Source organism: Amia ocellicauda, chromosome 9, assembly GCF_036373705.1.
Source record: "Amia ocellicauda isolate fAmiCal2 chromosome 9, fAmiCal2.hap1, whole genome shotgun sequence".
Classification (NCBI taxonomy): Eukaryota; Metazoa; Chordata; class Actinopteri; order Amiiformes; family Amiidae; genus Amia; species Amia ocellicauda.
In genome coordinates this window covers 20,206,798-20,232,168 of record NC_089858.1, presented here as the reverse complement: position 1 = coordinate 20,232,168, position 25,371 = coordinate 20,206,798, and the positions used below count along the sequence as shown (strand labels likewise).

At 36.0% G+C, this 25,371-nt stretch overlaps 1 protein-coding gene across 1 annotated transcript; it reads left to right on the top strand.

Moving 5' to 3' along the window:
* The first annotated feature begins 16,210 nt into the window (after positions 1-16,210).
* pop4 (POP4 homolog, ribonuclease P/MRP subunit) lies at positions 16,211-19,430 on the top strand. Its single transcript, XM_066713689.1, has 7 exons — positions 16,211-16,341; positions 16,701-16,753; positions 17,121-17,341; positions 17,564-17,641; positions 18,218-18,279; positions 18,417-18,518; positions 18,638-19,430. Exons 1-7 carry the CDS (start codon positions 16,335-16,337, stop codon positions 18,772-18,774), a joined length of 660 nt encoding a protein of 219 aa, XP_066569786.1. The 5' UTR covers positions 16,211-16,334; the 3' UTR covers positions 18,775-19,430.
* Positions 19,431-25,371: the final 5,941 nt, after the last annotated feature.

Sequence of the window (25,371 nt, the reverse complement as noted above, 5' to 3'; positions counted from 1 at the left end):
CAGTGAGGTTTCCATTCCCATTGCTCCATCTATAAACAACCAGGTCGCAGCTCGACATAGCAGACCATAGATCTCAGTTCTATTTTCCAAGTACAAAGCTGCATGTGAGAATATGATTGTGCAAGAGACAGAGAGGATGAAATAGCAATGAAGGACATTGTAGTCATTACTGTTAGACAAATGCACAAAGCCACACCATGAATCCTAAATTGTTGCATTTGCAAGAAAGGAGAGTAATGCCTTCACAGTTCTCTTTGTCCAGTGCTTGGTCTGTGTCATTCTGTTCAAAATTACTTTTGCACACAACGCATACACCTGAAAAGGGAAAAGTGACATATTTTCATTGCTTCTGCAGCACAAAATATTGTTGTAGAGCTGCATGCTGCTTTATTATCCAATAACACCCTGCCAGTAAACCATACTATATTGCAACATGGACCTTGCATGCAGTATGTCCGTATCTATCACTTTCACTAAAGTAGGAATTGAATGCTAATCTGGAGAACAAAGGAACATATCCTCTGCTAGGACATGCCTACATGAACCAATTGCAATAATCGTATAATGTCTGTGCTTCAGAATATTACATAATTTTGTGAAATATTGAAATATATGAAAAGAAAAAAACAACAGGTGCAGTGCCAATTTTCTTTCGTATTATTTGTATATATTTTGTCAACTTTATTTTATACAATTCAGGCTTTTGCAAACGGGTTCATTTTTTACTTCCATACATCACTGAAAGAAATTGAAGTGCAACGTGGTTATACTCAATAACTAAGTGATGAAACTGTGCCCTGATCACAATGTTCATACAAGCTTCAAATTGTGATGTTGTCTAAGGTTAGATACTGGCTATTGTTAGGGCTAATATTGCAGTAGGTTTAACATTTGTTACATTAAGGTTATTTCCATGCAATTGTACATTTTGTACTAGAATTAAATGTAGTGTTTATAGTAGATTTAGAATTAGGGTTTGGTTAGGGTAGCTTTGCCTTCTGTGAGAGTTGGCAATGTGATTCTGTAGTGTTATCTAAAGCGATCTTTGGTAGTTTCATCTTCAGCCCCCTCTCCTGGAATTGGTTTTCAATTAAGATATTAGCTCATCTCATTTTCAAAATATACCTTGTTGATGTGGCAAATGGGACACAACCATAACAGAAGAGAGTGCATCTAATTTGAAAAGCATCTCAGATTGGCGAGTCCTTGGTTGCAATATCACAAGAATGAAAAAATACAAGTGTATGCTGTGTTCAGTCAATGCCAATAAATCTAAAATCCATAATAATTTGTATACTCACTTTGCACACACCAGAGCATGTTTATGTGACATTTATCTCATATCCATTGATTCTCTGTTTGTTTCTCCAACTGGCCTTCATAAATTTTTCAATTACATCCCTTCCATTGGGCTGAAGAAGCATGTGTCATTCTCCAACATTACCCTTATTAGGGCTGTCGTTGCAGTAATCTATTAAACACTCCTAGGAGGGTTTGGAATCATGTTTGTGTTTTAAAGCACAATCAAATGCCTTTTCATCAGAGCCCTGCTGGCAGAGGCATTGCTAAATACGAAGTAAAAACTTAATGCCCATTGCTGATACAATTTTCTAAAGCCAAAAAAGCAATATGAGACATTTAAAATTCGATTTGGCATATTAGGCAGTGTACATTAAACCAACAGTTATGCAGGCTCAAAAAATGAATTGTGTAGCATTGTTAGGTATCAGACTAGATATATCAAGTGACATTTTTATTTAGTATTATTATTTATAGAGCATTCTACCGTGGAAACACTGAATTTTGATTAAGCTTGATATCATGTGTACTGTGTGAAATCTGTTAAAAGTAATAATAATTATTATTATTATTATGAAGACGAAGAAGAAGAAGATGATGACGAAATACAAGAAATCAAAATTTGAATTTCTTACATTTTTACTACTAATATAGTACTCATCTCACATTCTGTGACAGTATTTTTTATTTATACGAATGGCATATCGATTTGTATTTTCATGTTATTGAAAAGGGACAGCTGATAACATATGAAAGGGTTATAAATAAAATACATGGTTGTGGATTCAGATGGAAAACCTGATTGTAACATCCAGGGCAAGATAAATGATCTGTGAAATGTGAAGCAGGGTGGTGTTATTTAGATTGTAATCCCATTTCCCATTATTATACTACAGTCTCTTCCCCTCCTTGTAAAGTCCTTATCCTTTCTAGTTGCTAATCTCTTTACAGCTCATTATATATCTATGTTTTTTACTTATTAACATTCACTTGTAGATTTTAAAGCAGGGCACTTGCTAACCTCTAAAGCTCATGTTTGGTGTAAATTTTAAGAACAGAGGTAGTATGAAATGCTGGATTATTTGTATATATCTTTTTATATGCTAATACTGTGGTATTAATTCGAATTTTATGTTTATTGAGTTTAATGAGAAGGATTACACGCTACACAGACCACAGAACTACTGCCGTAGTATCAGAGCAGTAAGTACGACATTTAGGTCCTGATCAAAACATTGGCCCACCTGTCAATCGAAAGCTCCAGACATGGTTAAAGGGACAATTTATTGCATTTCCATTGGCTCCTCATTATCACAATTCTTATCACCTTTCTTGACTTCTGTTGTGTAACTTTGGCATGAATTAACATGCAGGAAAATTCATCGTCAAGCCCAAGTTTTTCGCAATTTGCGTCACAATTTAATTTAATTTATTTCTTCCTGTTCCTGTGCCTCCAATAATTTCCTCATGCTCATCCATTATGGTTTATTTGATTGATACTTCACATCAATCAGATCTTCACATTGATTAATATAGAATCAAACAGCAGTAAAGCGTACATCTCTTTCTGTTGCTGTTGCTGTTGTTTGTTGTCTTGTTTTTCTATTGCAGTTGCCTTACATAAAACTTTTATTGTTATGATTTTGTTCCTTGCCCCCAGCCTGGCAACCTGACATTCAGAAAGATATTCCTGAATCACAAAGAGTCTGTAGACTCGGCAAAATTACATATTCACGACCAAATGTAAATAACCTCCCGTGAACAGAAAATGAACCCTGGCGTTAAGCATTAATAATGGTGTACATTATTCATCAGAGTAGGTTGCTTGTTTTGAATTTGAAACCACTCATTACACTTTAAATCACAGAAAAATTTGTAGGAATTAATCATACAGAACATTTGAAAACAGAGGGGCAAGAACAAAATAATTTTATTTTGACACCAAGCCATTTCCAAAATGAGCAGACAAATGTCTTCAGTTAGTTTTGTCTGACCCTAGAATGCCACCATTTTCATTATCTTTTCAAATTGATTTACAAAGTGAATTAAGCTGGAACTAATAGTTTTATTTAATAAACTGTCTGTTTTATATGAGATCACGGCAGTTGAAAAGTTATCCTGTGCCTTGGATCCACTTAAAGTAGGTCACTCTGTTATGACAGGATGTTTCTACATAGAAATATTGGCACATTATTGAGAGGGAAGAACTTTTGTCTGATTGACAACCCGGAAACCACAAATGCTATAGACTTAATACCATCTGCTTAAAATATGGGGGGAGCATTTAAAGCTTTCCCGACAAATCTAAAATAATGTGTATTTTTCTCTAAGAATTAGGTTCATGTTTTGAGGTTTTTTTATCATCATCATCAGCAGCAGCAGCCTTTATCAATCCACTGCTGGATGAAGGCCCCCTCAAGATGTTTCCACTTGTTTCGATATACAGCATCTTTCTTCAAGGACACAACAGCAAAGTTTGTTATTTCATTTGTTACTTCCTATTTTTTATGTGTTCTTCTATGTCTCTTTTTATCTCTTGGGGTCCTTTTTATAGCTTCTTTTGTCCATCTTTGGTTTATTCCTCTTACAATGTGTCCGGCTTTGTTTAAACTATGTGGGGTATATATGAATATTTCTGTGGCCCAGTTTACAGCACAAACACATACTGATATAAAGTATATTGTTCAAGAATCTTGGATAAGGCTGACCAGATGCTTAAATCTGTTCCCATTATGATATACACTCACCTAAAGGATTATTAGGAACACCTGTTCAATTTCTCATGAATGCAATTATCTAACCAACCAATCACATGGCAGTTGCTTCAATGCATTTAGGGGTGTGGTCCTGGTCAAGACAATCTCCTGAACTCCAAACTGAATGTCTGAATGGGAAAGAAAGGTGATTTAAGCAATTTTGAGCGTGGCATGGTTGTTGGTGCCAGACGGGCCGGTCTGAGTATTTCACAATCTGCTCAGTTACTGGGATTTTCACGCACAACCATTTCTAGGGTTTACAAAGAATGGTGTGAAAAGGGAAAAACATCCAGTATGCGGCAGTCCTGTGGGCGAAAATGCCTTGTTGATGCTAGAGGTCAGAGGAGAATGGGCCGACTGATTCAAGCTGATAGAAGAGCAACTTTGACTGAAATAACCACTCGTTACAACCGAGGTATGCAGCAAAGCATTTGTGAAGCCACAACACGTACAACCTTGAGGCGGATGGGCTACAACAGCAGAAGACCCCACCGGGTACCACTCATCTCCACTACAAATAGGAAAAAGAGGCTACAATTTGCACAAGCTCACCAAAATTGGACAGTTGAAGACTGGAAAAATGTTGCCTGGTCTGATGAGTCTCGATTTCTGTTGAGACATTCAGATGGTAGAGTCAGAATTTGGCGTAAACAGAATGAGAACATGGATCCATCATGCCTTGTTACCACTGTGCAGGCTGGTGGTGGTGGTGTAATGGTGTGGGGGATGTTTTCTTGGCACACTTTAGGCCCCTTAGTGCCAACTGGGCATCGTTTAAATGCCACGGCCTACCTGAGCATTGTTTCTGACCATGTCCATCCCTTTATGACCACCATGTACCCATCCTCTGATGGCTACTTCCAGCAGGATAATGCACCATGTCACAAAGGTCCAATCATTTCAAATTGGTTTCTTGAACATGACAATGAGTTCACTGTACTAAACTGGCCCCCACAGTCACCAGATCTCAACCCAATAGAGCATCTTTGGGATGTGGTGGAACGGGAGCTTCGTGCCCTGGATGTGCATCCCACAAATCTCCATCAACTGCAAGATGCTATCCTATCAATATGGGCCAACATTTCTAAAGAATGCTTTCAGCACCTTGTTGAATCAATGCCACGTAGAATTAAGGCAGTTCTGAAGGTGAAAGGGGGTCAAACACAGTATTAGTATGGTGTTCCTAATAATCCTTTAGGTGAGTGTACAGGGATTGTGGAGTAGATGCCACAATCAGTTTGTCAGCTGTGATGATTTGACATTGTGAAACAGAGACTGCATGTTTAATACATAACTTAAAGGCACAGCCTTCTAAAGTCACAGAGAATGTGCTCCAAAAAATACCTTTATTACATGTGAACATTTAAGAAAAGATCTGCTCCAATTGATAGGTAGGTGGATAGATTGATAGGTAAATAGATATTTAATCACTGAGACAGAAGCCCCGTTTTTAATCCAATTTCTGATATTTTAGGTGCCACACAAAAATGAAAAATCCTTCTTCAGATTTAGATTCTTCAGTAAGTGTTAGCTTCATGGTACCAAATATGCCTAGAAACAAAAAAATAACACTCTCACAATCTGAAAACAATATGAGAGAAAAATGTATTTATTGTATCCTCATAATTCAGTTTTCAAGAGCTAAGTTGCATTGTTCTTACTTCTGAATTGCAGAAACCTCATTAACCTAGTCTCTAAATTCAATTCTCTCTTCAACAAGATTTCTACTTTTGTGTTAAAAATGCATCTGGTTACTCGTTAAAAAAAAAAAAAAGGACAAACATCAAGAATGTTTTTGTCTCTTGTTCTGCTACCTTCCAATATTTTAATAAAATAAAATATGTTTTTGTTTCCTGTGAAATTAAGCAGGACTGAATTGTGCTTTTTGTGTAGAGAGAGCATTCTTTAAAGTAATGTTTTTTTATTGTAATAATTAAGACAACATTTTACTGAGCATATTTGTAAAACATTGATAGGGATTTCAACATAAGATGATTTTGTTGTTGTTGTTGTTTTTGTTTTTGTTAGTTTGTTACTGATAATGTATTTTATTTCTTTACTTTTCTCCATTTAGAAATATAAGTCCATATTGTGTTGTTATTATACAGAATGAATACAACTGCTATTTTTTGTCTTGACATCAATAGCAGTATTTCATTCTTATTCCAGCAATCTGTTGAGCATAATTGAACCATTGCATTTTGCATAACCCGAGTTATTACTTTATGCAGGTGCATATTGATCACAGCAGCAAAACATACCAAATGAAGGTAGTTTTAAAAATTCTGCCTGATTATAATTCTAATGTACTGGTACCATATGTCTCTGTTCCTGTAAGCACTTTACATTCTAGTGAATATACTGGAGATACAGGGTAAGGCTGCTGTTAGGGTTAGGGTTTTTCTTACCCTTGATGTATATGGTACAAGTATAGTTCTTGTGTCTTTGGCATCTCTATCTCTTTTTTATCTTGTAAACAATTGTTATTATAAATCAAAATGTTGGAATTGAGCTGGACTCTTACAAATCGCACAGTATTGTGCAGCATGAAAAGCAGAACTTGTAGGTCAGGGGAATTGTGTGGTGTTCATACAAAGCACTGTAATGCCTGTTTGTCAGACAGGGGTTTATTTCAGTTACTGCTTGGATGTCTTAACCATACTATCTTCATCTTCATATGTGCAGTCGACACAGTGATTCTTTTAAAAAGTATACAAATAATTTAGTTGTAGTTTAGCTTCCAAAAAAAAAAAATTCAAATAACTATACAAGCATAATATTTTGCTAAAGGGGTATATATTATTATTAATATTATATATTCTTCTATTATGCCAACAAATAAATCTGCTCCAATGATATCAATTCTAGCAGTGATATATCAAGAACAGTCTGCTCATAATTGCTTTCTGACATTTGTGCCTAATTGGAAGAAAACAGAAATGGATGTGTTGCGGATGATTAGCATCAGTGAGAAACAGGGACACACATTCAGATACTTTGTATTCCCTTAGGTCTGCTCTGTATCATTTCCTATCACTCATTCTGCTGCCATCAGTATTTTTAATGTCTGACAACTACCCCTGTAACACATTTTTTCTGATTGTCGGCTCAGCTGATTTTGAACTTGCTGACAGGCATTTTCCACTCTCCTGCTATAGAGAAGATTGTAATTTGAAATGGATTCTGATTCCCCATATAAATCAGAACTGTCAATCTGAAACTTAACGTGAGGTTTCCCTTTGCAAGCCAAAGTTAATTAATGTTAATATCAGAAGAATGTAACAAAGAAATTAAAATACATCTGCTTACTAAGTGCTTATTTTTGCTTTATAATGTCTTTAACTATATATTTTAAATTAATAGTTTGGAAAAAACGATTGAATATAATTGTTTCAAACATAAAAATATGTAAGATATAGTATGTGTATCTTCTGTAGACTGGGGCTTACTTACGTATCACTCTGAAGTCTGGTAGCAAATTCTCTGCAAAGAAAACGCATTTAGGAATCACTCTATCATGAAAGTAATGCTAAAATTGATCCCATTACCAATGCATTACTAATGTACAACTGACTCCAGCATAGGTAATGCAGAATCAATAAGCTTTAAGATAATCAAATAATTCTCAGCTAGTACCAGTGAAGGTAGAAAATATAAAACATTGAATATGAATTGAAGATTCTTCAACATGCTCTTAAACATTTTGGAACAGTTAGTAAGTGATATGGGTCAATTTCAGGGTATAGGGCAATACTAGAAACCCCAGAAGGTCATGTTGAACTAACAAAGTCACCCTACTTTTGTTGGCAGTAATGGTTATCTTATTAAATATCATTTAAACTCCTGTTACATTCAGTGGCTCTAAGCAAGCATTAATTAGGAAGACACCTACAATTGCCGTTTACACAAAGCAATCTGAATTACGAATGTATTCCAATTTTCCAATCTGTGCTATTTTAATACTGCAAAGGCATGTTGAAACACCCTCTGGTTGAATTCCTGATCAGGAAAGCGTAGAGCGAGAAAAGTGCTACGGGGACTTGGGTGTGGGCTATGACATGTGGATAGTCCTTTTGATTTGAAAAGTTGATGCCGAGGCGGTGAGAAGTGTTTGGCTTACCCAAGGACAAAAGCAGAGCCAGCAGATTGTCTATTAATTATTGATACGCATATCTTCTATTAATGAAACATTGCCTTCAAGAGGGGGAAAAGTGGCATTTGCTAAGCATCCTCTGTCTGACAAGAAGGCCCTAATGAAAGGCCAGGCAACATCACTGTTTGTGCTGCTTTCCCCTGCAGTTTAATTCACATGCTCTTAAAAACACGCAGACTCGAGCAGGGCTTTCAATTTAGCTGCATCTTTCTCGTATTAAAAACCAAGGAAAAGAAAATCGTGAAATTATTCTCCGTTTTTTTTTGCATTGCTCGAAATTGAACTTTGGCACAGTGAAATTGAATCGGTATGCCAAACACACAATGTGTAAACAGAACTCCATAGTCACGTTTTCTCTTATTCTTATAGCGAATAATTGTATATGAAATGACCCCATCTGAGGTAGGACAAAAGCAGTGAGACTAATACACTAGTATACCATTTTGCCTTTTTCTCTTGGAAATTCGTAATCCATGCACCCACTATCTTTTGTCAAGACAATGGTAAATCGAAACCTTTGCATAACCTTTTATTGTGTAACATACAATGTCATGTGTACAACTCTATTGCCTCTGGAATATATGCCAAATACATTTCATAGATGGTAGACAATGTTGCAGTTAACGTTTTTTTTTCTAGTTCAATAGCTCTTCCAAAACTAGGGATGGTCATTTACAACATAAATGTCAAAGCCCTGCAGGGGATTTTTGTGGTCACAGACGAAATGCATCTAACCAGAAATGCATCTATATTACCAGAGACAGCACAAGTATAGGTCAGGGATTGAAAATGTTTCACATTAAAAAGCCTTGACCCACCTACCTAGGTACAGAGCTAGCCTGACACTTAGTCATCAGGGAAAGCCGGCAGGTGGCTCAGGTGTCATGGAATATGCTGTCCATTTCTGATTATTCCACGTAACAAGCCTCTGCTAAATGTGGTTCAAAATGAGACCTTTGTGTTTAAACGTCAAGGTGACATGCTACAATCAGAGAATGTATGCAGATTTCTCAAGTGTAACCGAACCATTAGGTAGCTGTTGGCTGATTTGTAAGAGTAGCTGGTGTTTCAAGTTCACCACCTGAAAATCACAACCAAGCGAGCAACAGCAGCCATCTTTTGCACTGCATTTTAATTGGCATTTGAATCCCTTTTACCATGTTTCTGGAAAATGTTCTGGTTGTTTCTTCTGTGCTTTGTAATACTTATTGTTCAGTTATATCCCAAACAATCTCAGTGTCAGATGAATACTAAGTACAATTACCCAGTTCATTGTAATGTTAATTTCTGATTTGGTCAAGGGTGAGATTTCCAGTTGAGAGGCAAACAAAACAAACAAAAAACTGAAAGACGGGCAAATAAATTAGCTACAGAATACTTTTGTTTACACTGTAATTCAACTTTTTTTTCTTCCAAATCTATGAACAGACGGTCTTACTTTACATGCAAAATACAATATAATTTTAATGAATATTTACTATTAATTACCTAATGTAAGATCGCCCTCTTGTGGTCCCAGTTAAGAACTGAATTTGACACTACACATGCAACATGCTTGACTTTATCACTGTATTTAAGTTATATTGTGATTTAAGATTAAATCTAGAAATAATATGAAGAAATGGATGAGATTGTAAGACAAAAACCTGTCAGTTGTTGGGCTGACTGAGTTACAAAAATGGTTTATGAGAAGAAATACTGCAAATTGCATGTGTTAAATGCTTTACCAGTGCTAAATGAAATTCAATCAAGAAGTGTCTGTAGTCTGTAGTACAGAAGCCCTTAAGCACATCTAATAGTTTGTAGCAGACATATTGCAAAACAAGTTGCCTTCAATGATGTATTATTTCATCAGCTTATATATGGAATTTGTCATTCAAATATCACACATAAAGCTACCTATATCCACATCCTTCTTGTACATAAACAAATGCACTGTGACATTGCAAAATAAACCTGAGGCAACTCTGAAACAGGATAGATGTGTTCTATGAAGTGCAACAAATGTAGTGTCCTCGTATGACACCTTGGCACAAGGAACAAGGAAACAACCAGATTTGCAAATATTGAAATAATGCACATTAAGATACAAGTCTCTAATACAATAGTAACAATATAATAATTCTCTTTTTACTCATTTTAGATGGCATTCACCCAAAACTCAAATGATCCTGTCACTGCGAATCTTTAAAAATACTTAAGGATGTTTTATCTTTGGGTTGATGTTGCAAAGATCAATCTAAGCTGGAAAACTTATATTAATTTGAATCAGCTGCAATGAATATGCTTAAAGAGATATGTACCCACAAAGATTGATAAATATAAGCGCAAGGAAGTGTGAAAAATCTTTCCATTTTCTATTTACATTTTGAAATTGAACAGTACCGTATCTATTTATTCGACAAAAGAGGTGAGGAATGGAGAGAGAATCACACTCCTAAAAAGTGCTTGTCTTTGAGGAACTGCATAAATTCACAGTTTTGTGGATTGTTTGTATCATGTCCACAGTATATCCTTTGTGCAGATTAAAAAGGAAGATTCCTCAACTGAGAAACAATCCAGAGCAATAAACAAAATTAGCTTTTTTGTTGTTGTTGTTTTCTGCAAGTCAGCAGGAACTGACATCGCTGTCTGAAACCATATAGAACTGTTGATAGCTTTTCCATAATACACAGGATGATGAACCAGATCAATGTTTTCAGGTGAGCTGTTCTGGCTGCTGTGGAATGAAGCAGAAAGGTCAGTTAAGCCTAGAGGTGATTTGGAAATACTGAACAAGTATCAGGTGAATTAGACTTGATCCGTGACCTTTTGAAGGATAGGCGTTTCTAACCATTGGTAGCTTGTCTAATTTCAAGATTTTTTTCTTAGGCCATAAGAGGGTTTTCTTTCTCTCCAGGAAAGAACAGATAATGCCATTCATGAAAGACCTATGGTTTGCTTTTTTCTCATGCACAGCAGAACTTCAAAGAGGAAAAAGAAGTTGAAGGCTATCAGAAAATGCCAAAACAGACCTAAGATGTTATGCATCACTTGAGAAAGAGTTCACAGATATTATAGATATATAGATATATAATCAATTCTAGATTTGTAGACACTACCCATTTATCCTGGGCTTTCTTTCAGTCAGTTTGCGACTTGGAATTTAGTCAATGACTTTCTGTAAATTACATTTTGAGTCAGTGTCTTTCTGGCCTGAGGTGGGAAAAAAGAGAAAAAAAAAGTTTGATAGAAAGTAAACATTTTGGACAGAGTGAAATAAATTCAACTCTGTCCCTCTTAATATAGTGTAACTGAGAGTTCCAAACATGACTAACCTTTCCATGCTTGTGCCGGGTCTTGGGAACCTATGAAGTCTCTCCTGTGATAAGCTTTTAAGCCCTACGCTTTCCTTTTGTACATTATGCTCTCAAAGCTTGTGTCACCTTTTTGTATTATATGTGCTTGAGTCACTCTTATCTTTTATTTATAGGTATTTCAGAGTTTTTCATAAAGCTCTGAACTCATGCAACCTCCACTCTGCCTCCATGTTCCCTTCTGACCTTTTTCACCTATTCTGACATGGCATTATGAACATCCATGCCACGCACAACACTATTTATTCTTGCTCTAGATCCTATGAGACATACAGTACCTGTCTCTCTGAGCAGTCTTTTTCTCTTGGACTATCAACATCGCATACGTGCTAGTTCTTGTTAATCAATATAAAGAAACTGCCCACAACTGCTGTTCAAAGTTCAATACCAGTCCTCTCCTAACACTGAATACATTCTCATCACCTATCATCCAGCTTCCAGAGGCATTTAGAAGTCTACAAGGCTTGGTGCAAATTGAGATTTACAAACACACACTTGCCCTCTTTTATAATGAAGTGGGGATTAACACACAAAGCAATCGGATCTCGGCAACATGAAGAAGGACTACTGACTTTTAAAAACATAAATTATATCCCTGCCTGCTAAGCATTTTGTAATCAAGTACATCTGAGTCTTTTTTAGTTTGTTATTAGGAGGTCTGATAGGTAGTCTAAATGTATTTTGATGCGACAGGTGATAAGTGTTGTCTCTTTGAAGACCAAATCATGAGTAGTTTTAGTCTTCCTCTCTCCTATTTGTTTTCCTTAAACTTATTTTTATAATACTATAGTTTCCATTTATGTAATACAACATTTTTAAAAATCCGAAAATCTGAAAAGGGGGACAGTCTGGGGATAGGGATCAAACCATGGGTAAGCCTGTTACCACGGCATCAAAAGCCCAGATTGTCTGACAAAATGATAAACAGCTGCTACATACCCCATCCAGCCTTTCTAGAATTGGACTGTTACATGTTACTCTGCCCCCTCTCTCAGCTGCAGCCTTAAACTGCCCCAACATGGGCTGTCTTCCACATAAACATGCTCAGGCATCCCGTTTACTTCTGACACCAAACTTACAGTTACAGGGAAGACAATCTGGGCTGGGAACCAAACCCAGATTGCAACCTCTGCAGGCAATCTCGTTACCGCTTTGCTAAAAGACCCGGACAGTCTGGCAATTCAGTTATCGGCTGCCACATGCATCCAGTCTGTCTGGACCTCTACCAAGGGTGTGCAAATGACAGTATTTCAATGTCTCTGCAATAATGTTCCTGTTTGTGATACTTAGACATAGCAGTTATGCTCAGCCAGAGATATCAGACCAATTTAAATTTGTAGTCACTCCTGATTGTTTAAATGGTGCTGATCCCATGATTTCTCATCCTTGGCAAAAGAAAAATAATTAATTAAAATTAAAGAATCCCTAGAGATTTTTGTTTCTTGGTCCTGTTCTCGATAAACAGCCAAAGAAGAAGATCTTCCACTGCCATGGAACATTACTTGGTCAGAAGAAGTCTGCTGTTTTCCAAAATATAAGACAGGTTTGTGAATGCAACCCCAGTTATTTAAGAAAGAAGATAATACTCAAAGTGGGAGGGGTCTATGTCAACAAGCTCAGCTCTAATGGAGAGGATGGGCAATAGCACCTGCACACTACCCGTCAGACCCCCAGAAGCCAGACTTAGCATCTGGTCTACTGGGATCCACACAAACCAGGAGAAGGCCCAGAGCATACACTAATGGGAGATAAGAAATAAGAGGGGGCAGAGAACAGAGAATTGCCCCTTACCCAAAACAACACAAGGAGCAGGGTCACAACACAAAGCCAAGCTCTACTGGGATGGATAGTATTCCAAATGAAAAATAAATAAATACATGAGAAGAGCAGCAGCAGGATCCAACAGGGAGCAGTGCACCACCCATAAAGAGTGTCAGGAGCAGAGACAAGATCACTCTACCAAGAGCCAACCCAGTGAAGCAGCCAAAACTGAGGGTCATGTTCAACTGCCAGGGAAACAGCAATGTGGGAGGGAAACGGTTAACAACAGCAACATCCGAGGCCTACGGCCTACAAAGATACGCAGATAGAGGTTGGCAGACAAGTAGAAGAAAGGTCAGAGCTGAAGGGGAAGCCACAGATCAACCATCAACAAACAAGGGGCCATGAGCCAGTGCCAACAGGCTAATGAGGCTCGACTGAAGCCAACACTGGATTCCCAATATAAGACGTCAGTCCTGTCACATCTAGTGTGTAAAACCAAATGAAAGTGTGCAGCAAAGCCCAGCTCACAGCCACACAGATTTCAGTCAGAGGGGCACTTGCCATTCTCAGGCATTGGGATGCCAGCAGATTCGTAGGACATGGCAATACTGTCAACCATCCAATGGGACAAGTGCTGTTTGGACAGTGCCTACCCCTGCGTCCATGCACCATAGGACACAAATAATTGGTCCATGCAACTGAGCCCCTTGGTACAGTCCATGTAACACTGCAACACACGCACCACCTGTGCGGCCAACTCTCCTCCGAAGAGAAAGGAGGAGGATGGAATGCCATCAGCCCTACCAGCCTGTTCACATGGAAGAGAGAGATGCATTTCAGGAGGAATGCAGGGTTAGGCCGAAGCGAAACCCTGGAGCTGTCACCTGCAAAGCACGCACAAGGAAGGAGCACATACAGTGCATGTAATTCTCTTATGCATTTTGCAAATACAATGGCCAGCAAAAACTATTGAAGGAATCCAGCTTCAACTCAGCCAAAAAAAGCGAGTCAAAGGGAGCTGTGGAAAGCATGTCCAGCACTACATCAAGGCGCCAGGTAGGAAGAAAAAGAGAGTGTGGATATCAGAGTTTGCAACAGATCTGTCAGAGGGGGAAGCAGTACAGTGGCCTACAAGCAGCTTTGGTAGTTAACTTCCATTCACAAGGTAACAATGGTAAAGCCGCTCCCTCTTTGGATAGTGTCCTCGTATCGAAATATAACAAATGTTGGTTTTTTGTATTCCAAAATAAATACATTCAAGCAGTATATGTTCAACATCAGCAACATAACATAGTCTGGATATGATATGCTATGATTCAGACCTAATTTGGGAAGCTGCAACAGTTGGCAATATTTTAAATATATGTGTATTGGTATTTTTGTTTATCTGTTGAATGCAACCTGTGATTTATTTAGTTTTTAGTTGCCATGTTTTCTTATGATTATTACTGAAGACACATTATGGTGCCATAATTGCTTTTCTTAATAGTGCCATGGTGCTTTCAAAAATTGCAGTGTTAACTGTAGGGTTTTCTTTATTGCTTTCAATATGCAGAAAATTTGGAAGGATTATCTCTGTCTGGGGTAGAATGTTCCATCTAAAATGTTTCCAAGCAACAAAGGTAAGTGTAATCATATAAACAATATCAATTTATTTGTTTTGTGTGCTTTTCAAATTAATTACTTACTTACTTGGAAAATGTGATGCCTTTTAGAAACCTGAAAGCAGCACCACATGATATATCTGACAGAAAACATAAAATCTGTCTTTGTCAGTAGACAACAAAAGGATATTTGATTGTCAGAAAATGGGGTTAAATTTGCTTCAACGATTATAAGACAAAGAAACATAAACAACACACTGTATTATATATGTATTTATGTATTGATGTATATATTCAGATTCAGACTCATAGTTTAGCCAAAACACATCTATAAATAAATACACTAAGTGAAATAATATATATTAAAAAGTAATACAAATTGTTTGAACCAGATACATGTATATTTATGTATATTTCACCATAATTCCTTATTCCGTATTTTAAAGTATAGTTTAGTTTAATTAAAGAAACAGGCTGTGGGGGTCAATAAATAAACAGCTATGTGTATCACTAATGTCCTCGTTTTCCATTGAACCATGTTTGTGTTCTTTTATAAAGGGGAAAAACCTTTGAGAGTAGATTAGGCCACAGCTGGGAGAAGGCCAAGGTTGAGCTATTCACCAACCCATCACAGAAACTGTCATTGAATCAGTAGAACTCTTCAACCCTGGGACAGAACAAGTTTTCCTCCACACTTCACTTGCTTTTCATTCACAACACAAAAAATGTTGGCCTGTGCTGGACAGGATGTCCCAATCTGACATTTCACACATCGTTCTTATTTTGTCAGCACAAGATTAACTCACCCAAGTTACTGAACTGTTGTAATACCAAGAGAAGTATGATTAAAGCATGTGACCCAAGTCATACAATAAAGCCAAAACAATCACCAGGGATACACGGTGATCCAGGGTTACAGAAGACGATTCTGAAAACGAATCTTCCATGGTTGTGATCCGGTTTTCTGTAGTAGTGTGAGTTATATGGATAGATTGCACAATCAACTGTTTGCACTGTATTTCAGTAAATAATTTAAATGTTTTAAATTAAATAACATACAAGCAAATCTGGTAATATATTGCCTATACACTATATGTGTAGTGTTTATATGCATATGAGAGAGAAATACGTTTTGCTTTCTAAAATTCTTGTCAGTGAGGCATTTTAAATCTGTATATTGGTAGATAGACAAAAGCCACACAAGCTACTATTTGCCTTCACCAGCATAATGGCTTGCTAATGGATTTATCCGGATGATTTAACACTCCTTAAAAGCGATTTATCGTTTCTCTACTGCTCTGGTCTGTAGTACGTAACTGCGTGGCGGAAGTCTTTCCCGCAAGCACGTTGTGTGGAGTAACTTTACGTGTTTAGTGGCTGAAGTAAAGGGGCGAATAAAGCAATGGAGCGTAAGTATATCGCTTTTTTTAGTCTGTTTCTAAGCTTTCTGTTTAAACCTGCATGCCGATGTATAGCTTTAAACAAATTAAAAGATGGCTGGCTGTTATAATTTGTTTTACATCTGAACATCTCATGGTCAGTGCTAATGATGCATGCATTGACAGTTAGTCCTGATCTACAGACAAAATACAAATCATTCCTTTTAGTGATGAAAGCTGTTTATATAAATGTATAGAACATGTGTTTTTCTTAGCCGTATTGATCAAATTCATGTAACAAATATGAAACTGTTACTATTTTGAAAGGAAAATAAGACGTTCGGTTTGTGACTGGTCAGCTGATATTTTTACAATGTGGTTCATTTTAGGTTTAATACAATCCGGTTTACCAGAGGATCAGGCTCATATTCTGGAAATCCAGGTAATGTTGGTCTTCCTTTAAAGCCTGTTGTTCTTTGCTGCCCTCTGCTGCCTCAAAACACTGCTTAATTGGAGACAGTGCAGTACATATATTTATGTAGTGGGTTAAGATGTAACTGTTTTTGTTTGGTATAAAATGAGCTTGAAAAGTGTTCTGATGTGGTTATGAACAAAAGCCTTAGTGTGCACTCATTTATGTTAATAATATGCTCTTTTGCATCTGAATTCCACTTTCTAGCTCCTACTGCAAGTTGTCAGTGCATTTTGATGATACAGACTGTGTAACTCAAAAGAAGGGAAGTGATGAAGTGATTTGTAACCTTTTAACTGCAGCAATAACACATTTCCTGCCTCTCCTCCTTTAACAGTCTCAGGATGTCAATCAGGCACAAGCCTTCACGGATGCTTTTCTGAAAAACAGCATGCCGCTCAAACAAGAGGAAATCCAGCAGGTTTTGGTTCACAAGGCGGTAGTACTTGAATATTTCGTCAAGAAAACACAGAAGAAAAAGATGAAGAAGGCAAAGGGTCTCAATGCCAAGCAGAGAAGGCAAATGAAGATATTTGATCTAAGGCCAGAGCAACAGAAGTCAGTACTGAAAATCAAGTTTTTTCTTTTACAATATACATATTTATATAAATTCTCTAAAACGAATGTCAGATGTGCAATGAATAGGAACTTGTAAATGAATACAATATGTTTGATGGCATGTGTGGAAAGGAAGAGAGTTGGTTGCCCGAATAGTACTGATGATAATTGATGTGTGCAGTTTTTCATATATTTCAGATGTGTTTTTTGTTTGTTTTGCAGATATGAACTCTTCTTGCCTTTGCATGAGTTATGGAAACAATACATTCGTGATCTTTGTAATGGACTCAGACCTGAAAGGTATCATATGCATACGTATTTAGATCAAATCATAATGGTGGAAGCAAGCAGATTCATTTTTTTACCGTCATTGTAGATACTCATACTGGGGAAAGCGATCAACTCTCTATTCAAAATAAAGCCCAACGTTATCTGCACAAGGAATTTTAATTAAAAGACAGCACCAGCTCCCATTATAATTTTTAATTTTAATTATCTTTTCAAATCATTTACTTCAGCTACTGTTTAAGGGCCATGTCCAATAAGTCAAATATTATCATCAATGAAAATTCTAACCCAGTGAGACACATAGCGAGCAACTTGAGAAACTGTTTAATTATGTGGTTTAATTCCAAGAAACAAAATGGTGTGTTAGTATGAACAAACTGGGTGCCCATAATGAGAATGAAAATATCATTTCACAGTAGGATGATTCTTTCAGATCATTACTTTAAAGTTAATTAGAAATGTAAGTTATTTCATATACTGATTTTGCCAAAAACCAACACCTATAGTCCAAGCAGGGATTTTAGTTGGATGTAATATTATTAATTAAATAAAAGCAGTAGGTTCACTTTTGTTTATTTTATTTTTTAGCAATCCTCAGATGATACAGAATAAGTTACTAAAGGCAGATTTCCACGGTGCTATTATTACAGGTAATTGATTTATTTAAGTATAATTACAGTTTTTCTTGTGATTGCAAGTGAACTGAAGCTTTTGGAAATCTTTGCCACTACTCTAAGCAGCATTGTACTTTATTTTTGAGTTCATGTTTTATGTATTTTTTCCACAGTGGTCAAATCTAAATGTCCATCTTATGTGGGCACAACAGGAATCCTTTTACAAGAACTGAAGCATGTGTTCAAAATTATTACTCAAGAGGACAAAGTAAAAGGTGTGCATCCATCTTATATTTATTCTCATCTCAAAGTCAAAGATGTGTTTGTTTCTGTGGACATTCATGTTTTTCAGTAACTTTGTGAATACTGTAATACTTTTTTTCTCCCCCAACAGTTATCCCAAAGCGCAACAGTGTGTTCAGCGTGGAAATTGATGGTTTTGTGTCCCATATCTATGGCAGTAAGTTCCAGCTCAGATCAAGCGAGCGCTCTGCGAAGAAATTTAAAGTGAAAGGAACCATAGACCTTTAATTAAGAGCCAATGTAGCTGAAGAAGCTCCTTCAGAAACATCACCAGTTGCTCCACAGAGACTAATGGGAAGAGTTTTGCAGCTGCCAGATAGGATATAAAAGGAGTTCAGCTTCTCGGAAAAGCCTATTGATTAGCTCGTCTCTGGAGAAACATCTTCTTTTCCTTTTTTTTTATATAGAAAGTCATTCAGTTCCTTTATGCTTTTAATTTCTCCAGTTTAATGCTAATCAGATTATATCTAACGAGGATGCATTGGCAAATAGGCATTACTGTTCAGACCATTTAAATTAACTCTGCCTCTTTCAAAATGTACTGGCGCAGGGGTTTTGAGAAAAAACGTGAACTGCTTGTAAGTAGTTAAGTAGGTCACGTGAAATCTGACCATTAGATCTGGATTGATTTATGTCGTATCCTGCTCTAATGTTTTGAACTCTTTACTTGTGTGTGTGTGTGTGTGTAAATATTATTTTTTGGAAGAGGTTTATATTTTACTGTTTACAATCACTTCCTTGGTTGTTCAGTTACAAAATAAAAGTGTAACAATCCACAATGATCCTAAGGAGAGACCTGTTCTAAGGAGTCTTACATGTCAGAATGCTTATAAAACTTGAAAAACTGTAATTTTGTTTTTAATAAAAATGCTTACTACTCAATAGTAAAGTATTCCAGCTTTTCTCATTTACAGAATGTACACAGCAAAATCTGTAGTTTTGAAATCCCAGTGTTAACAATATAGTGTTAAAATCAGTGTTGTTTCAACACTAAAAAGATTCAGTTGACACTTTGAGAGTTAAACCATCTTGAGAGTCAGTGTTAATACCGGGTGTCAAATTAAAGAGTGTTGATTTTACACTGTACTGGTGTAAAACCAAAGAATTTACCATACCCACAATGCATTGTGGTAGTTTCCTGAATAATTGTTTTTTTATGGTTTTATTTTTTTTCTTAATAATTGTATAAATAAATGTTAATGTTAATGATTGTACATTAATTATTGTTTGAGGGTAAAATGTACCCACCAATGTATTTATATTTGTGTTGTCAGATTTTTCTACCCTAACTTTGAATTCATGTCTTTGAGTTAACCTCAAACCAGAATGTTTGGCTATGTATCGGTTTGTGGTGGTGTTTTTAAGCACTATCTGTATATGCCTGACCAGTTTGTGTGTTTGATTGGGTCTGAGTATTTATTTACTGGAAAGTAAAATGTAAACCATTTTTTTACAAGGACTGCTAGATTTTAATACACAGTATCAATTATACACATGCACACGTTTCTGATCATCCAGAGTGTATAGAAGCAGATCTTGTGGTAATGCTAGTTATTGCTTGATTGATAAAAGCAAACAGGGGTTTAACAAATTAATGGACTAATAGAGTTAACACTGATGAGAGTAGTGCAGTGTTAAATAAAATAAAATAAACACTTTTAAGAGTTGCTTATTTAACTCCCTCAGAACGTTTAACTGATGCAGTGTAAAAATGCCAACTCTGTTGAAAGTGTTAATTTTACTCTGGTGAGTGTGTATTATATAAACACTTTTTAGAGTTAATTTTAACACTGTTGGAGTTAATTCAGTACTGGTGAATTTACTGTGTATGCAGGCAATTTGTTAGTAATTACAGATGGAAAAATACATTTTGCTGTAAATAGTTTCTTAGGTGAAACTTGATCAATGATAACTTGTCAGATGAATCACTTAATGTTTATGTCATTATGTTTATCTGTCTTGAAAATGAACCCCACCAAGATGTTCTGTAATTCATTTCTTGCTTAACAGTTTGTGTTTTGATAGCTTTCCTTTTTCAAGATAATTGCCTCCTGAATAGTTATGTAGCCTCGTAAGATTAAATTGTTTCTTAGCAAATAAGTACAGGATGTATTGAGACACATGAAGCATTTTAAGTAATCTTTCAAGGAACATCAGTTGAGATACGTCCCTATCTGCTTTGATGAAACCCCTCTCTATTCAGTAGAAACCTGCCATGATGTTTTTATCCAGCAGGTGGTGTGTGGACACAAGACCTGTCCCTCTTTCCGTTTGCCTCCTTTTGCTTTTACGGTGAAGCGGAACAATCCTCCTGGCAGTCGTTTGTTGAACTTTAGTCATATGGATAAATCATCTGTTTTCTTAGTCACAGCATTGTAGTTTTCCATGCCTCTGAGGGGCATCCCCTGAAGTGTGTGACAGGGTTCACTCAGGGCACTTTGATAAAGTGCTGCGAGGTAATTGCCTGTGATAAACTTCTAAGTACTTGAAAGAAACTTTTTTTTTTTTTTTTTTTTCTTTCACTCACAGTTGTAAAAAAGGATCTATACGTGTTATTTCTTAAGGGAACCCCTCATTTAGTACCTCATAATGCCCAGTACCAGATGTTGCCAGAGCAAATCGGTTTGTGCTCTTTTTTCCCACGCTGATGGTGCCAAAGCTAAAGAATACTGGAACAATCTGTATTCTACAAGTAAGGTTCATATATAAAACCTATAAACCAACACTTGATCTGGCAATGGAATGTTGATCTTGTTGTGTTATGGAAATGTACAAAATTACATTTTATGTGGCGACATAGCTCTGTACGGCAAAACGCATCAAGAATGTTCTTCTCGCATGGGTATTGCATTAAGAATTAGCAATTAGCTACAAATATGTTTGCAGCATTTTGTGCTTTTACATTTAGGGTGGAAAATGTAATTCTTTGATCCATTAAAATATCCACACGCACATGGTTATGATGCACAACCTTGAATCAATGCAGTTAAATGGAGACCAATTCGCAATAGAGAAATGCAGGAATGTATTATGTAATTGTATACAAAAACTGACTCTTTGTTTGACTGCAAGACAATTATTTATTATTACTGCTAGTTTGTTGTTTTGTACTTGTGCTGGTTACAGAATGCTGGTTTGGTCTTATTTATTTAAGTCTGGTTTTACAGCATTCCATTAGAATTATATAATGCCTAATTCATCACTGTGTTTCCCTGTGCGAACTACAGCACGGGGGGGCATATATATAATCTGGACTGATCATTACTGAAAAAGGAAGGGAGTGTAGAGTTGTGTGACTGTTAGGACTCATGGCTTTTTACAGAAAGCCTTATCATAAGCTTGACTGATAACAACACTGAGCAATATGCTAAAATGGGCAGAAGTGCAAATGGCTGAACGATTATGAGATGCGTTGTTTTCAAAGTTGTTTCTCTTGAATAAATCTAAAGAACTTTTTTAAAATGTGGAGCTTATGTTTACTTCCTATTTCTTAGCATCAACAAATATATCCCAACAGATACCTCCTTAGGTTTTGCAATGAATGTACTCTCTACCCTGTTAAACCTCGTGCTAGTTTGTGTCAGGTTATGAATGTTTTGGAAACCTCAATATGTACTGGCATTCAATCTTATTTGGAAAAATGACTGATACTGAAATACATGTCTTGTTGTTATCATGTAGGATGGGGACTCTACAGCAATGACAATAAATTGTAACACATTCTGAGAAATCTATTGAAACTCCTTAGTCTTGTTAGTCAGTAGAAGTTATTTGGTACTCAGTATTTGTAATAGTCTTGCAAAATGATTTTCCCTGATTCACTGTAAAATGAGAAATGTGCAGTGTTACATCACTCTAAGGAAGCTCTTTTGGTTTAAAGTGTTAATTGTGAACCATAACAAATACAAGTGTCTGTCATCTTCATGGACAATCACAAGATGATAGCATCTACAACCTATATCACATTGTTGAGGTCTGGAAGTTTGAGGTCCTTTGTAGGGGGACAAAATGTTATAAATTATCAACTAGGATTAAAGGCATACTAGGATCTGAAGTCCAGGAACAGTAATAAGTAGTATATGTTGAAATCTCATTGTCTTAGATATTCCGTGAAACTGGGTATAATTCGGTACTTTTTCTATGCTCAATTTCAGTTGGCATCCATTCAGAAGGAAACATTTATTTCAGTCAACTGCAGTTATCTACCTTCTCATTTAGATCCGTCTACATTCCATAATATGAGGAAACACTGTGAATTCCACTCTGTGTTTTCCAGGCCATGTGTAACTTTACACAAGAGGTGGAGTATTTTCTGGTTAAGAGCTTCACCCTTGAAAAGCTTGTTCAGCCAAATCCTTACCAAAGGTTGCTGTTTATTAACTTTTTTTCTCAAACTACATTTTATGCATAGTCAGGTATAATCCTCACATTGTTTTTTTTTAATATTATTGCCAAATGTAAAATGTTCAATATGTATACAGAGGAGAAAGATGAAGCTGGCTGAAAATAGCAGTATAAACACTTTTAAATGTATGTTGTAAATGTATGTATTGGTATCTTACATCATTATTAGAACAGCTGAACTAAATTAATTAATCTAGGTACTTTTCACTTTTTCCCTCAGGTGCTCTGCAGTGCTCTACATTCCCTCAAGTGCTCTGAAAGTCTTAGCGTTATCGATACTCTTTGGTCTAAGTTGTTGATGTTGGCTTGGCTTGCAAAAGTAAATGCTCACCCCTTTACGGGGAAATAAAATAATGTGTATGTCCAAGGCCAGAAAAAGTGTATAACTTCACCTGTCCATAAAAGTGGTTATTAAATTAAAATTAAAATCATAATTTTTATATTTTATTTTTTTGGTATTGTCTTAAATTATGACAGGTGGCTTCTCAAACTAAACAGCTTGTGTGATGAGGTTCAGGCCAAATGATAAAAATAACTAGGAATAGCAATTTTGATGATCACTTATAAATGTTAGCCATTCATTTAAGCTTTTTAGTGACTTCTCCTCGTGAAGAAAATATGTTTGATAAGTTTATACTTTTTAGCCTCATTTTTAAGTTTGGATGCGTCTTGTTTCAGCAGGCAGAATCTTCTGTCATATTTTTCAGCCTACAATTCTGAATCACACAATTTACACACTTCCTATTGTTCTTTGAAGGACAGCTGATGGAACCCTAAACAGTACTGAGCACTAGGAGTGTTTTTAAACTGATCATGATCCACAAGCTGCAAACTGCATGTGACATTGACTTACAAGTAATCTAGGCCTACAGGAGCTGCAAAAATAATATGCTTGTTTAGGACTGAAACCTACATACAGCATTTTGTTATATAAGTTTATATTATTATTATTATTTATTTATTAGCAGAAGCTAGGCTATCCAGGGCGACTGACAGTTTATATGAAACCATTCATAATGATTAATTTAATGTTAAACTATTTCATTACACTAAATAGTTTAGTGATTTTTTACATTTTTTTTATTTTTTCTTGCTCATTATCCAGCCATACTGTTCTTATGACATTTAAATTCAGTTTATTAGGGATAGTAATTCATTATTAACATTTTCAGTTCTGCTCTTGACTCATACTGAGTTGGGTTGCATCCTTTAAACAAAACATAAAAGGAACTCTGTGACATCCTAATGTTACTGATTCATAGTGGGAGTCTGGGAGATATGTTTTTATATATATATTTATATCATTAATTTTGTATACTTTTTTATCATCCAAACAACTGTTTTGTGATTGCAAAGGCTTATGCCGGAGTAGACATCATGGAAATGTAATAATTTGGAAATGTTTGTGGCAAAGATGACAGCTTCCTGTTTTTTCCCACCAAAACCTAATAAAGGAACTATGACCTCAGCTGTAGTGTTGTCTTCATGCGAAGACATGCAAGAATTCCTTGCATATACTCATTCCTGTAGTGCTTAACTACATGCATTTTTTCCATGAAATTTCTAAAATTTAGTGTTAAATAAAGCCAACAAATATAAAGCTGTAGACATAAATTCATTGAACTGGGGTTTTCAAATCTCAAATTATATGCCATTTGTGGTATATGGTATTTGTGCAGTCTGAATTGCAGGCTATGAGATTGGTCCATTGTTTTGAACAAGTGAACAATCCTGTCTGGGTGGGTCTTGCAAGTCTCTTGAATGTTTACCAAGTTGGTATTGAACAAAAAACAAAAGGCCATGAGAAACACCAATCTGTGATTCAAGGAAATGGCTACTCTTATCTCTGAAACCCTTCTCCTTTTTAATTTTGTTCATCAGAGAGTTGCAGAGGTTTTAGTTAGAGGTGACTGCAAAGAAGCATTCATATATAACTCTTTTGCAAACAAATCCAACAATGCACATATGGTTTCACTTCTGCACCTTTTTTCATTTAAAATTCCTATTGGCCAGACCTGTACTTATAACTATACAGAAATATTACAAGTATTATAGAAAATAAGTTGTCCATCAGTTAATTTAAAGTAAATATTGCCCTTACCCATTTTAATGCGTATATGCTTAGCTTTTAATGGTTTATTAATTTAAACACCTATATGAAAGGCCACATTAAATATATTTTCTGATGTTGAGAGTTTTAATACAAATGTCTTAATACATATATATATATAAATATATGCTAACAGAATATGATCTATAAGATACCAGAATATTGCTACTAATCTAAGTGTGGCTTTCTTTTTCATCTAGCATGAAAGGTCTGTTCTCGTATTCTGAAGGGGGAAAAAACTAACAGATAGTTCCTCTACACTCAAAACAAAAAATGCTTGAAAACAAACACATTTTCAAGGTAATGTTTCC